The following is a 16,807-nucleotide window of genomic DNA, read 5'->3' on the forward strand; positions in this document are numbered from 1 at the left end:
CTTCTTACTTTTTGACTCATGAGATTTTTTATTAAGAAAGGTCATAGTAACGGAGGGAAAAGTAACGGAGGGAAAATTGTACAAAACAAGTAGAAGGTGCAGGATTTTACATCATTTGTCAGTTTTTTTCTTCTGAATACTTTAATATTACTTCAAAATGAAAGGAAACTATTTCTATAAAATATGTCAGTCCTTCCAAGCAAATTTTTATCATTTTAAATATTTTTTTTTTTGAAAAATCATGTCCCTTCATCAACAGTTCAAAGATGGAATAACACAAGATATGATGAAATACATCCATTTATTTACATGATTTTCAGGTCTTTGAAATTTGGGAAATAATTTTTGTTCCATGTTTCATACATGCTCTGTTTAAAACGTATGGAACTTTAGAACCAAAAATGGTACAGAAAAAAGGTCAACAGTTTCATAAACTAGAGTACATATGTATCTGTTCAATACATTTTTATATCAGATGCATTAACTTGAATTTTTGGCCTTGCTGTTTACTTCTGCTTGACCAGGCCCAGATATCAGATGCTATTTTTTTGTTTTCGATTTTGCACCTGACCAGGTAAACTCTCATTTTCAGTGAGCTGTTATAAACCTGTAAATGAGTTGAATCACATTTAAACATCCATAAATGAAGAGTTCAGAGTCTAAGGTTTCCAGAGATACAAATATGTCTGAGTTTCAATTAAGTTCATGAGTGTAAAAATCATTTATATTCACTGGTGGAAGTCTGTTTACTTTTATACAGTAGGCCTGGTCATATGTGTATGGGTTGTTCCTCGTGGGCGTCCAAGGGGGAAAGAGTTAAGGAACACATGGATAAGTGAAACAGTGAGTGTCAGGGTGAACGGTGATTAACAGTGACAGTAGCCACAAGCGCCGAGAGCCAGACGGACGAGCAGGTGACATCCCATAATGATATACAGAAACAAGTGGACATGTGCAGCGCGCTTCAGCTCCAACTCTCCATAAACCGTGCAACTACATGACACAGAGTGAAACAAGATATCAGCCCACTTGGAAACCTGCTGAATATTCATTTCTGAAGCTGTTCACTAAAGACAGATGGAAGTTTGAGGTCAACATCCCATAATATATCACAGTGTTGTTATTGGAGATAGTCACAGAAAGAGTGAAACAAAAAAGTTGGAAAAATAAGATAGTGCGCCCAAACTTTCTAGAATATATTGAGATTATCTGCAAATGTGTTTAAGGCGCACAAGAGAACTTTTCTGATGGATTGTCTGCAACTTCCTTGTCGCTACAGAGATGTAATCTTTTAGCCTGAAATGTTCCACCGTATGGCATTAAGCCTATCTCTCGAACGCATATTCTACCTGCCATACCAAGTAACATGACCTGAACTTACAGCACAGGAGCAACAGAGATATCAGATGTGCAATTAAAGGAGCACTATGGAACTTTTCAGGTGGTGGTAACTGTCTCCATGGAGATGTTATTGTGTTTTCTTGAATTTTGTGACTATGGAGTTAAACACACTGTATCTATGTTGCATTTATTGGTAACACTTTATAATAACTACACCTTATTTAGCCTTAATAAAGCATGAACAAAGACTTAATTAATAATGATTCACGCTTAGTAACTACTTAATTACTACCTGAATTAGCACTTAACTTGCACTTAATTCACCTGTGTTGTAAATAGTTACTCAATACTTCTTAATTACTCATAAACTAACCATTTGCATGTTTACAAATGCATATTTAAGTACACATTTGAACATTTATTAATCATTAGTAAACTATGAGAGAATGATTTACTAATAATGCAATGCAATGATAATTCAGGCAGCTGTTATCTGTTAGTTAAATCTTTCTGAGAGCTTTTCTAAAGTGAAGACTAATTATGTTTATTAAGCATTTGTTAAGGTTGGTCAAATTCCAGAGAAACAATAATGCATGACTAGTAAATCATTCTCTCATGGCTTACTAATCATTAATAAATGCTCAAATTTGTACTGTAATATACATTTACAAATGCACACACAAATGGTTAGTTCATGAGTAATTAAGAAGTATTGAGTAACTATTTACAGCACAGGAGAATTAAGTGCAAGTTAAGTGCTAATTCAGGTAGTAATTAAGTAGTTACTAAGCGTGAATCATTATTAATTAAGTCTTTGTTCATGCTTTATTAAGGCTAAATAAGGTGTAGTTATTATAAAGTGTTACCCATTTATTAAATTACAAATTGAAACAGATTCTTTCTGTTAGATAAAGCACGAGAGGTAGAGCGCTTCACTGGGTCTTAAAAGAGTAAAAAATAACAGAACAGGTCTACGAGGGTTAAGACAGTGGTCTAAGAACAGAAAATGACCCTTACAGGAAAATGTAAAAGTGGGTAAGGTACAAACCCAAGGCACATTGACTGAATATATCAAAAGTCCTTTTTTACATGAAGGGACACCAACACGTTTCGACCAGCAAGATGGTCTTCGTAAAAAGAAGACACACCGGTGTCAATAAATACAATCAATTAATTACTCATTACTTATTATTCATCACTTATACATTTCTCATGGTTGGCCAACCTTTTCTTGTTTTGGGGTTTGCTCGCTGTCTTTTTCCTGTTGTCATGTGATGTCGTCATGTGATTAATTGATTGTATTTAATGACACCCGGTGTGTCTTGTTTTTACCACTTTGTCCTGGCGAAGACCATCTTGCTGGTTGAAACATGTTGATGTCCCTTCATGGAATAAAGGACTTTTGATATATTCAGTCAGTGTGCCTCGGGCTTTGTACATTACCCATTTTTATATTTTCCTGTAAGGGTCATTTTCTGTTCTTGATTCTTTGTGTGTGGGCTTGCCGCTGCACAGATCTGACCTGTATCTTGGCCTGCTGTCTCTGTGGAAATAGATATGTTTAATAGCACACTCTGAAACATTCTAAGCAAAGTAATAACATCTCCATGGAGACGAGCAGCTGACGCACCCTCCAAGTTGCAAAGAGCACCTTTAAGTATCTTATACTTTGTAAATAGTAAGAGATACGTCTAATGAGGTTCATTTGGTTTTCCGATAATTGATGTTATTAGATTCTTTTTTCAGACCAAGAGTTTGTTTTCATCCCTGACAGTTTGTTCTGCTCTCTGTTGTCCACGGTGCTCAAACACTCTTGTCTGATTTTAGTACAATACAATGTATGTAGATAGGGGTGTGTAAAAATACCAAAATATCGATATATAGCATCATTTAATGTGATGATACAGTATCAATATCGTGGGCTGCTGTATCGATATATCACCAAGAGTATTTTTTGGTTTATTTGACTAAATTCTTTGTTACAGCTACAGTTTTGTTGTTTGTTCAGAGGAAGGAAACTCGTTTCTGCAACAAATTTGACATTTTCTGTTTTGATGATTAAAATGTTTGTGTTTCATATGAACTTTGCACAAGACGTGATTTAACAAAGACTTTTACTATCACAGCCATGATTTAGACTTCATTTTTATTGAACTGTATCAAATCGATTTGAAATATATTGTTTTAAATTGAAAGCTTATTGTATCGAGATATGTATCGTATTGTGGCCAATATATCGAGGTATGTATCGTATCAGCAACTTCTTAATAATACCAGCCCTATAAGAGATGATCCACAGATTTCACAAATAGAAACAATATACAAAAAGTATCTTTCTATTAAAGTGAGTAAAATCCCTCTGTCGTCCAGGTAGAATCCATGGCAAGGGAGAAATTCAGTTTTTTAACTGGACAACATTTGGTCAAAAACGTTTCGCAGCTCATCCAAGCTGCTTCTTCACTTCTCATGTTATCATGATACAAAAATTTCACACTCAATTTCGATATTAAATTATAGAGTCCACAGTCAACACCAATTCTGGTACCAAGATGTCTTTTTTTAGACAACAGAATGTCATTTTCAACATTAAATCGTAGTACTTTTCCAATCCCTCAGTGGTCCAGTAGGTTCATAGTGGTCCATGGGCGTATATCAGTCTATGTGCACTTATACTTGTTCTGATACACCTCAATGTCATTCTAAAGGAAAGTTTCATTTCTGTTCATGAATGCAACTTTTTACTTTGAGAATCTAGTTTCAATCAGGGATGGGCATGATTAGTCGATTAATCAATAATTGATCATTAAGAATTTCATCGATTACGTTCATTTTAATTGACAAACCTGAATGTAGGTTGCTGTGTGTAGTGTGACCAAACAGGGTTAGGGTTAGATGTGTCTCTGCATCAGAAGGAGCGAGCAGACACAAACACTCAGTCTGCAATGTGCCGAAGTACAAATGCGTATTTAACAATGACTTGTACAAGAAATTCCACGCTTTCCGTTGAGTTCGGGACAAGTGTGAGTCCATGTGCACAGTGTATAAAGCAGCACACATGTTTCGGTGTCCAGTGGCAAAAAGTTTTACCAGGTGAGAGTCGCTCAATGTCGATGACGAGTCCCAACCTCCCTCCCCCCGTACGGTGTCCTGGTTTTGACAAACGCAAATCTGGTCACACTAACCTGTATTCCACTGAATCATGTCTTTTAATCCAACAGAAAGTTGACCGCATCAGAGCACAAGAGCTGCAGTTTTATCTTCGCTTAGTTTATGTAAATTAGTGATGCGGTTTTAAGTTTCATTTCTGTGAGATTTGCGCAAAACTGAATTAAACACATTATAATGTCAAACAGCTGATGTGGCTCTAGAGTCGTTACAGTTTATATGTCGTAAAGTTGAATTTATTTATGTAGATTAGTAGTGCAGATAGTAATAATAATGATGATCATTTTAATATAAAAACGATAATGATTAATCGATAATCGATCGCTAATTCTTCCGACGACTGATTAAGAAAATTTCATCGAATGCCCATCCCTAGTTTCATTGCTAGTGTTTGATCGATTATCTGAGTTTAGACATTAATTGACAACCTTACTTGTCTAGCTTTGTGATTCCACTGCTTTTAAACACAACATTTCACAAACGTACCCAAATATATCAACATTTTCCGTCTCTTTTCTCGTGGTCCTTACCTGTATGTAGCACTCCCCGGGCGGCACCGTCCTCTGCCCGACTATGAACTGCCAGAACAAGATGGCGGGCGCCCACAGGATAAAGGAGAGGATCCAGGCCGCCGCGATCATCAGCCCCGCCATCTTTGTAGTCCTCCTGGTCGGGTACGTCAGCGGCTTGGTCACGCAGAAGTACCGGTCGAAGCTTATGATCAACAAATTCATCACCGACGCATTTGAAACCACGTAATCTAATGCCAACCACAAATCGCACACGACAGGACCCAGCGGCCAGTACCCCACGATGATGTAAACCGTGTATAAGTTCATGCTAAACACGCCGATGATCAAGTCCGCGCACGCCAGAGAGAACAGGAAGTAGTTGTTGACGGTCTGGAGGTGGCGGTTGACTTTGATGGACAGCATGACCAGGATGTTTCCGGTGACGGTGACCAGGCTGAGGGATCCGGTAACCAAGGCGATAAAAAACATCTCCACGGTTTTGTAAGGGCTCCCGTAGGCCAGGCCGTCGTCGAGGGCGGGGCAGGAGGAGGAGGAGGAGTCATTGGTGGATTGGTTGCAGGAGGAGTTGGAGAACAGGTCGGAGGTTTGGTTGGCGAACGAGTCTGGAAAAGAAAAGAGGAGTTCACGCTTAGTGTGTTAGGATTGGTAGAGACGTATTTGAATATTTTTAAATAGAAGTACTTCACATATTTGTAGTCAAAGGTAGGTAGTACTCAGTTACATTTACTGGAGTAAGTTTTTAAAGAACTTGTACTTCTCAGTGTCATTTTAGGACACCACACTTTAACTCCTTACTTAATTGTGTGAAAATTAATAAATACACCGCAAATCAAAGTGCCTCTGCCATCCTTTTTTTTAATACTTTAACTCCTTCATGAGTTTTATTTAGTTTGAAGTAATGGTGCTATAAGTTGGCTAAAAGTTTCAGTTCCTCTTCCCACTGTGAGTAAAGTCCGCCACACACTACAGGATCTTTCAGTCTTAAATGATTTTTAAATGTGCTACAAAAAGCGTACATCTTCTTATGAGAATCTTATGAGACTTAAAATCTCTGATCTCAAAGACTGCAGTGGGATCTGTTTGTAGACCACAGGATATAAAGCTGTGAGTGTGATGGAAACCAGTCGCTCTGAGACTCTGAAGTGTTCAAAGATCAGACTCTGCACTTCTAGTTTAGATACAATTCAAACTGTGTTATTATTATTTGTGAAATGTGGTGCAAAACTTCAGAAACGTGTTTTTTAAAGCATAAAAGATTGGAGATAAAGTCCACAGGAAGTAGAGTCACTGTCACTAATCTGCAGCTTCACGATCTGTGCACTGTGTGGCTGTAAACAGACACACGTGAGGAATTACTCCCACCTTTTTACTTTTAAACAACGGCCTCAATGTGGATTCACAGGGCAGTTTTGTGGACTGGCGTCATTATTTCTATGGATAATGTGGATGAGATGCTGCACTTTAAATGTACCACTTTACAAGAGATGAGGAATAAAGTCTAATCATTATTTTTACTATTTCCTGAGTTTGTATGTTGTGTTTCTGTGTCTGTCGCTCCTTTGCCCCTGATGCTCTGTTTTATTGACTGTTACTTTAGCGTTGCTGATGTTTAGTGGTTCTGATCACACACAAAGAGCACAGCGGCTTTAAGATCACACACAAAGACACACGGGTCATGCCTCCCCGAACTCAGGGAGATGGAAATCACAGCCAAAATCTCTATTCACACTTATGTTGTTGATTAACCAAAAATAACAGAACGCTACAATGACATGTAAATGAAGAAAACTGGGTCTGGGAAGTCGTCATCTCATCTTTCCAAACATCTTCCAGGTTTGTGGTTTAAGTGTGAACAGAACCTGTTCTCCTGAAGTGTGTGGAGGACTAAAGTGACAAAAGCTTTATGTTGATTATATGAAATGATTTGAACATTTGTGTGTCCTGCACCACTGCTTCAGATATGTTAGATATGTTTGTGTGTTTAGTCTTAAAAAAAAGAAAATAAACCTCAGATTTTTTTTTGCATTATTGAATTTGTCCTGCAAATTACCTTCAATTATAAATCCGATGTTACGTCCCAACACTTACTTCCTTGAGTAGTCGTGCTTCTCCAGATCTTTAATTAGTTTTACTTGAGTCATTTCTTGGACCACTAATTTGCACTTATCCTTCAGTAAAAGTAACTTTACTCTTACTTGAGTACTATCTTTGGCTATTCTAGGACCTGCCTTTGTATTTAGTTTATTGAGCTGATAAACTTAGTAGGTAAAGATGGTAGGTGATGAAAATGAGATTACAAATATATAGTTCTGACTTTCAGGTGCATTAAGGCCATTTTAATACATATACTTTTATTTGAAATCTTTTATTTTGGTAATCCACACTTGTCTGAGGAACTGGAAGAGTGAAAAATAAGCGAGAGAGATGAGACTCATACAGCAAAAAAAATTAAATAAATCCAATTTAGTGCAACTTCTACAGAAGCAACACCTGTATGTATATATTTGTACATTTAATTTGGGTCATTTTAGGGGTGTATAAATAACTTAAAAACAAAACTGTAAAATAAAAAAAAGATGTTATTATTATAGTAATCAGCCACGTTATTTATGTTAAAGGTAATTTATGGTAATTGTTATTTTGTTTGTATCACACATATAAGAATATGAACCACGTTCATGGGTGTTTTGCTGTAAATGCTTTACTACAAGTTACTGAGCTGTCAATAAACAATTGTGAAACATTGTGCCTTCTTCATTAATATTATTAGTTTGTACGGCCATAAACAAAAACAAAAATATCCTTACATTTTTCATCCTCATAAAATAAACTTTATAAGATAAACTTTGTGCCTATATTAACATTATTATTAGTTTGTACGACCATAAACAGAAATATGTTTCTGCATGTGTGTATATGTTGTTATGTATATGTGTATATAAACATTTATATTAAGTATATGCACTGGATATCTATGGTGCGTATATATATGTATGTATGTGCACATACATATGTGTGTACATGTGTACATGTATCTGTATGTATGTATGTATGTATGTTTGGATATGTTTTTGTATATATGTGGGTATATTTTTGCAAATGACAGGTGAGCAGTCCAAAGGTGATATATTAAAAAAGAAATAAATAAATCATGTTCATGTTCATGTACATATCACTATTTTTGTTTTTGTTTTTAAATTTTGTTGTACCTGGCTCAAACAAATAATAAAATGAAATGAAAATGAAATGAAATTATGTGAAATGTGAAATTATTAAGAGATCCCTGGTTGTATTTTGGTATTTTCTCTTGCAGTTTCACTCTGCATTCAAAATATGAGCATTAAATGTGAAAACTACAACAACTGTCTCATCATTGAATCAGAGTTTAGCTCAATGTCCAGCTGGAGCTGCAAACATCTCAGTGAGGACACGACACACATATTCAAATCTCCCAGACCCTGGTGGTGGTGAAGAGGAGATGGAGAAGCTGAGAAGGTTGGTGGGTTTGCTGCTGCGGTGGAAATGAGGCAGAGGAGATTTTTAGGTGAAATCATGACACAGAAGTTTAGTGAGATCATATTTACATGATAAAAAAGTGAATTTGTTGGTATATTCTCTACTGCCCCCTGGAGGTTACCGATCCCAGTTTGAAAACCACCAACTCAACTGAAAAACTTTTTGGACAAGAGAAAGTGTCCAGCTCCAAGATTCTCTGTATCCTAGAGCCAGGAATGAAATTAGTCACGCCAAATTGGGTCCAAAATTATTACTTTTTTTTGGATGTTCATGAAGACTATCCCACAGTGCTGTAACAAGAAAGAGCAGACATGAAATGTGATTGTTGTGAGTAGGAGGGAGTGGGAGGAGCTTATGCCTACAGCAAATACAGAATATTTACTGTACTTTCTCATCAAAAATATTCCAGGAGTTGTATTTTTGCTTCATTCACGCTTTGGTTCCTTAATCCACTAATCCAAAGTCAAAGAAAAAATTTAATGTGTAACAAATCTCTTTATCTCTCTATTTTGCCTGTTTTGTTATGTCATAGGTAAAAATCCAGACTTCTCCTGCACAGTTTTGAAGTCCATGAACCAGAAGTGGCACCAAGTCATTGTTTTGCAAGTCCCAAGTCCCAAGTCAAATTCAGGCAAGTCGAGTTTCAAGTCAAGTCTGCTTTGAGCTTCAAGTCATTTAAATTTGTTTTTTGCAATTTATATGAATTTTAAACTAAATTGTACTTTAAAAGTCATGGAATTTTATATATGAGTATTTATATAAGAGAGAAATGCTTTTTTTTTTTTTTTAAATGTCTTGACAAGATCTTAGTGTGACTCTGTCATAGTTCATGTTTGTAGTGGTTTTATTTGCTCATTTTGGTGTTTTATTTTGACATTTGTCATGTCTGCTTGTAGTTTTGAGTCTTACTTCCTGTCTTGATGTGTTTCACCTCTGTCTGTGTGCATTTATACTCTGCCCTTCGTTGGTCCATTGTCTCTGTCGGAGTCTCATCTTATCTCATGTCACGGCAGTTTAGTTTTGAGTTTTGGAGGTTTTTTGGATTTATGGATTTGTTATTAAATACTTTAAAGCAGTCCTGCACTTTGGGTCCTCCCTCAGTTTCTACATGACAGAATCATTACAGTCAGAATAGAAAGATTCAGATTTAAAAGAGCTTAATAACAGTTATTTTGTCATGTAGTCTGCACTCAAATGGAAGGATCATGTTCTATAGTTCCCTCCGTTTTACTTTATATTACTGTACATTACTGTACATTACTGTAGTACACTTGATGACACCATATCACAGTACTGCAGTTCCATCCAAAGTAACAAACAGAAGTGGGAGGGACATGTTCCAGTTAGTTCCTGTAAAATTCAGTGCCACATTTATCGACTGTAAAGAGAAAAGAACATATATATATTTTTTTAGGAGAAGAATCAAGTCTTCTCAAGTCACAGACCTCAAGTCACTGGCTTTCAAGTCCAAGTTAAGTCCAAGTTGAGTCCCAAGTCTTTGTCCATTTTATTAAGCCAAGTCTCAAATCCTAAAAATAGTGACTCAAGTCTGACTCGACTTCTGCCATGAACTGTCACAATTCTGTTTTAGAAAGCATTGCTGTTTCCTGTAGGACTTCAGAATTTTTTCCTTCACAAACTGCCACTTGACTGATGTAAATCTACGTAACTAAATATAAATATCTCACCAAACTATGTCATTAAAAACACAGAAAGCTGTCATAATTTTGTCACGATACGAATATTTCAATTCAATTTCTATTATAAGGAACAGACTCAATACAGATTCAGATACCATGATGAAAATAAAACACTTTCTTTAGACCAAATGTGATTTTTAGTATTTTCTTTTTTATCATCTTTTCTATTTCCATGTGGTCTTACGTCCGTGTAATCCCTCGGTCGTCCAGGTAGGTTCCGTGGTCTATGTGCGTTCTTGGAAACTCCATTCAACCTTTCATGACACTGTGGGGACTTGGACCACCATTTGAGACACACAATTTTCCCCTACACATTTTCATATTACCTCCCTCCATAATAAAGCGTATATCTCATTTCTCCATGTTCACGGTTCATTAACAAAAGACCATTCATCTGATCTCCTGTATCCTGCCACTCCACTCAACCAGAAAAAGCCAATGGGAGCCTTTTGTGGGGATATATGGACTCATTATTATCTACATTACGGGCTGCAGACTGTGTCCCTTTAGAACATTAACTCTCCAAGTGTAAGCCTCCATACAGCTAATTGACAGATTATACTCAGAAACATACATTAATTACGGTGAGACGCTGCAGGTGAACGGAAAAGTCATTTTAAAACTTTACAGTAGTTTACTTTAAAGGTCATATTATGTAAAATTGATTCTTGTGAGCTTTAAGTCAGGTTATAATGTTGTTACTTCAGCAAAAACAGACCTGGACTTGTGTTTTGTTTGAGTAATGCTGCATTTTATTAGTCTGTTAAAATCTCCAACAGGGTGAGCAGAAAAATTCATGTCCTGAAATCTAAGATGTCGTCCCGAATCCCGAATCCAGTGTCCTGTCGATTTGAGCTTCTAGCACTACTGCACATGAGCACGACCCCCAAGCTCTGTTCCAGTTTAAATGTCGTCGATTTGAGCTCCCGAGGCAGAAGAAGAGTAACAAGTCACATTTTAAAAGTGTTTTAGTTTTATTGTATATTTGGACCAGTTAAACATCGACATGTGCTGTTAGATGTGTTATTGTTTGGATTTAGTTTTCATTTTCATTACATCATATTTAATTTTGTTTCCATGTGTAGAAAATGTTGTAACTTTGTTTAGAAAGGCGCTGTTTAAATAAAATAGTGCTATATTATAATAGGACATTCACACTGTAGCCTGTGATAATATAACCTGATTCATCAGCCGGTTTCACTTCACAGAAACTGTCTGATCTCACAGCATTAGAATTTGTTCGCTTGTCAGTAGGTGGGTTCTTTTTATCATATATTCAATCACTGCTATTTGGTCATGACGTATGTAATGTGCCGCTAACAGGGTAAACTGGTATATTAAGCTTTTCCCAAATTCCGTAGGAAGAAGGACAATAACGTCTTTCCCCTTGATGAAATTCACCAAACATTCTCTTTGTTCCGGCTTTAAATCCTCGATCTCAGGATTTGTTGCCATCACAGAATGTCTGGCCATTTGCTGATTGGCTGGTGCCTGAACTCACACTTCCGGGGTTTTTGGAAACTGTCTAGTGTATTCTGATTCCTGACCTAGTCACTGGAGAGAAATTAAATTGAGTGGAGGCACTAGGTGGTGCCAGGCTGGCTATTGATAACAGCATCAAATATTCAATTATTAATATTTAATCTAAAGATTTGAGTGTTCCCAGTCATTTCTTTCTCTTATACAATGAGCTACATCAACCCAAATTCATCTAAATGAGTGAATAATGGTGATTCTATACTGGGAGCATTATTCAGTGGTTAAACTGTCCTGTCAATATGTGCTTCCTTTAATTGGAGCCTATTTGAGCAGAATACGTCTGTCCAAATGAACTACACAGATTCACATAAATGAGTTGAAATTTGACATAATTAAGGTATAAAGTGTGATCATCGTGTGCAAACAGAATCAAACCTGTGACTCTAATCCAAAGAAATATGTGTCAAACAGAGAAGTTCAGGATCCGGGTTTGGTTTTATTGGATCTAAACAACTGTAAACAGAAAAATATAAGGTCACTTATTCCGACGGGGCAGCATGAATCGATAGACATCACTGTTGATTTAGAACACCGACCCTAAATGTCCCGAAAATGACACTCAGACAGAAAACTGAGGAGTTATTTTCTGATAAAGATTAAAAAGCGTTGGTCGAGAGGCTGAGTCGACTGTACACGGACCTGACCGCTGCTGATCGACTGCACAGACCCTGACGGCTTCTGAGTGACTGCAGCCCCGACTATTTGATCTATTTTGGTTTTTTTTAGACGTTTTACAATTCTGTGTGAATCTGCTCTGACGATGAGCTCATTTTCATTTTTCTGACATGGCTGCTGTACCAGAACCCAACACAATGCTAAAAAGCAAAAGCGTCAGTACAGATACCTGGAGGAGCGGGTGTGGAAGAACCTCGGACTGCCAGAGCCCTAAGCAATGAAATGAAAATAATTCTGTAAATTTCAGTAAAGTGTGTAGAAAAGAGTTTGGTTTTTCTCAAGGAGGAGACACAGACATTACACTACAGGCCAGAATGTTTTAATGTTGTCTTCCTGTGACAGAAATATTAATGAAAGTCTTGATCTTTGAATAAAAGTACGGTTGTCTATGTATCATCAGTGAGCACAAAATGTTCTGTTCCACCTTGTGATGTCATGTAGTGGTAGTTTTTGGGTGAACAGCTCCTTTTACCTTTAGTTCAGTGAAGATTGGCAATTCCAGAACTGAAATCATCCATTTTTGAAAGCATTGCTGTTTCCTGTAGTACTTTTCTTCAGATTTTTTTCTCACACAAACTGCAACTTGACTGATATAAAACTACCTACAGTATACTACAGTCAATATCCCACCAAACAAAGTCATTAAAAAACATGGAAACCTCTAATAATGTCGTCATGATTTTAAATTTCAGAACTAAAATAATCCATATGATTCTAGTGAAGGTGCATGTAGTTTAAAAACACAGAGGGGCACTTCCTGCATTATGACATGACATCACAAGGTGGGAAAAAGTGTTTTCTGTTTGAGAGAAGAACTCATAAATTGTGAGTTTTTGTTAAACATGTGAATGAAACAAAACACAACTCCAGGTCTGATTTTCAAGAGTTACCGTATTACATACAATACATTACCGTATTTTCCGGGCTATAGGCGAGTTTCAGCTGACGTCATTGTTATTAAAAGCCCACGTTGCATGCTGGGAAATATTTTGGTCGGAGGCAACAAACACGGTAGCGGTCAAACACAGTGCGTAACCTCATGTATTTCTCCCTGATAATGGTAAATTCCTGCTGCATTATCGGATGCACAAATAGAAGCACGGTAGAAGGAAAATGTCTTTTTCGTATTCTGAGTGAAAAGAACCGCCAACGGTGAATTAAACGACTTTCAAACATTCGCAGAGCAAACGTAGAAGATCCTAACAAACCGTGGACTCCAACAAGTTCAACAACACATCGAGACTCTTGGAGGTTTTCATCTTTTCTGCTGTGAATGGCCCAGGAGTTTCCACCAAGTCATTGTGGATATCGCCCAAGTGAATATTTGTCCAGGTAGTTGGTGATTCTGACCAGAAATTTGGTTTGGTCCAGGCTCTGTCGGGGTTGAAAAGGGTGATTTGTCGTCCGTCGATGCTTATGACCAATTTCTGGTCAAATGGTCTTGGGTCGTCTGCCGTTAGAGTGGATAAATAACCGGGATCAATACCCTTTACGTGCTTTCTCGCTCTGTCCATCATGTTCAATTAGTGTTTATTGCCGCCGGCCAAAATAATTCCCAGCATGCAACGTGCACTTTTGTCAACAATGAAACTCGCCTATTAGACGCACTCTTAAGCCTCCAATTCCATCAAAAAACGACTGTGCGCCCCATAATCCAGAGCGCCCTATACACGAATCTACTCAGGTGTCCCAGCACGACTTCAGTAAACTACAAAGCTGCACCACCCACAGAACACACAAACACACACGGAGCAGACAGAGACCACACAGCAAAACACACCCATAGACACACTCATCACTCCACACCGACGAGGAACGGAACGGAGGAACGAACCGAAAAAGCGAGTCCAATGTGCCACTTCTAGACACGACTGAACAACTGAGTCACTGCGAACACGCCGACAATCCGTTGGTCCCAGACACACCCTCCCTACACGCCACAACTGAACAAAGCCCAGAGTCACCGTGAATGCCACAAACAAACAAAAAAAACTCCTTTAAAGTCCAGTGCAGTTTATTTGTGAAAAAAGTTCGAAAATAGACCATTTAATGACAGTGCGTCTTATAATCCAGAGCGCCTAATAGCCTGGAAAATATGATATAACAGATCCGAAAAAAGCAGAATATGGGCCCATTTAAAACGTTTTTCATCATATATAAAAGTAGAGCATTTTATGTGTAAATACAACAAAATAAAGTACCAAAAATGACATCTCTTCATCTACACGTGAGAATGTATTTATATTGATTCATTTTTACTGCTGCAGTTTTGCTCTATTGATGTTTTGTTTGATTTTGTACTATGACAATAAATCTGATCTAATCAAATTTTTTAGACATTTCAATCTCAAAAATAGATGGATCCAGGTTTAAATTTCTTGCATCATTTTGTTGTTGATACTAAAAATACACAGAGCAGGTTGTGGATGTCATATTTAGTATTTGAGTAAATTAAATCTCACAGAAAAATTGCCTAAAAATTCCAATTTTGCATTATTTTTGGACAGTAAATCAGAGTTGGAATTAGATATCCACAAATCCTTCTCAACGTTTGGTTTGGTTTGGTGTGTGGAGTTGCTGATCCTTATGTCCCCATGAAGAGAAAATGCATTTTGCGAAAAAAACGCCTTTGAAGTTCCAATGTCAGCTCTGTGGATGTGAGTGGATTAAATGAAATATTAAAACATTTTTCTGTGTAGACCAAAAAACAAAACAAAAATTGAACAGAAAACTTGTACTGTCTCCCTAAAAAAAAACAAGCTAAAAGCACTTTGAATGAATTATTTACTTTCTGTTTGTGTCCACACAGACCATTACTCCATTAGAGCCATTAAAGTAATCCATCAAAACATTTGATAATCTCATTTCCAGTTTTGATTTAGGCTCCCGTCTCGACACAAACTAACTCGAAATGATGCTCCCTGTTATGTGTCTATTAATTATAACTGGTTTAAGGATGAGTTAAGCTGCAGATGGGTGGATGAGCCACACGAGAAACTCTATACTGAGTTTGTATTCACTTTTACATGGACATTGTGGAAAAAATAAAATGAAATAAACAAAAAGATAAAAAACTAACCATAACTTTACCAGGAGTAGGGATGCACTTTTGAAAACCCATACGAATATGAGTATAATTATTTCTGAACTTGCTGATACTGATTATCGATACTTTAACCCCCCACCCCCATGAACATACACTGAGTTTACACATTTCCATGCACATCAGTGTCCCGGTTATTATCCATATCCCAGTTATATCAGTATCTGGGATCTGCTGTTTACATGAGCAGTTCTTGACATAATCTTACAAATGCAAAAAATATAAATTTAATAAACCAGGAAAAATCCATTATTATTACACATTATATAGCTTTGTTTACATTTTTTTCAGAAATTTAAACTTAAAACCACATGACTTATTTGCATAAGCACTGAAAAAAAAAACAGTTCTTTCGTTGTGCGCTGATGTGGTTCAGCTTCTGTTGGACTAAAGGACATGATTCAGTGGAATATGAGTGTTCTCTCTGTGACAGAGGATGTGCTGCTGGTGGTGAGTCTGTTCTGTGTTTGTATTGTGTCGGAGATGGTTCATGTGAAACTTTTCAGAGAGCGTACATGTGCAGGTCGTACGTGTGCAGGTCGTACGTGCAGGTCAGGTCGTACGTGTGCAGGTCGTACGTGTCAGGTCGTACGTGTGCAGGTCGTACGTGCGCAGGTCGTACGTGCGCAGGTCGTACGTGTGCAGGTCGTACGTGCTCAGGTCGTACGTGCTCAGGTCGTACGTGTGCAGGTCGTACGTGCTCAGGTCGTACGTGTGCAGGTTGTACGTGTCAGGTGTACGTGCTCAGTTGTACGTGCGCACGTCGTACGTGCAGGTCGTACGGTCGTACGTGTACGTGCTCAGGTCGTACGTGTGCGTCGTACGGTCAGGTGTACGTGCTCAGTCGTACGTCGTACGTGCTCGTACGTGCTCAGGTCGTACGTGCTCAGGTCGTACGTGCTCAGGTCGTACGTGTGCAGGTCGTACGTGTGCAGGTAGTACCTGTGTAGGTCATACATGTGCAGGTCATATGTGCACAGGTCGTACATTGGCAGGTTGTATGATCGTACATGTGCACGCAGGTCTTTATTTAACAGTCATGTCCTGGTTTCTCATAACTGGGATACTGGTTTATTCAAGGAAGTATCAGGCCGATACCAACACCAGTGTTGGTATCGATGCTTTCAGAACCAATTCAGGTGAAGTCTCTGTCAAACGCTTTTCTCAATATAGATGTTATTGCTTTGTCTGGAATGTTTCACAGTATGGCATTAAACCTTTCTATCTTCATGGAG

The 16,807-nt window shown here is 37.7% G+C and overlaps 1 protein-coding gene across 1 annotated transcript in view; it reads right to left on the bottom strand.

The window, feature by feature from the left end:
* chrm4a (cholinergic receptor, muscarinic 4a) overlaps positions 1–16,561 on the bottom strand; it is an 84,459-nt gene extending 67,898 nt beyond the window's left edge. The window contains exons 1-2 of the mRNA XM_055166557.1: positions 16,430–16,561; positions 5,037–5,666 (exon numbers count right to left, since the gene is read on the bottom strand). Of these exons, the coding sequence (XP_055022532.1) occupies positions 5,037–5,666; positions 16,430–16,561 (762 nt within the window). The remainder of the gene's footprint in view (positions 1–5,036; positions 5,667–16,429) is intronic.
* Positions 16,562–16,807: the final 246 nt, after the last annotated feature.

Source organism: Boleophthalmus pectinirostris, unplaced genomic scaffold, assembly GCF_026225935.1.
Source record: "Boleophthalmus pectinirostris isolate CB_2022bp ecotype Guang Dong unplaced genomic scaffold, ASM2622593v1 HiC_scaffold_11, whole genome shotgun sequence".
Lineage (NCBI taxonomy): Eukaryota > Metazoa > Chordata > Actinopteri > Gobiiformes > Gobiidae > Boleophthalmus > Boleophthalmus pectinirostris.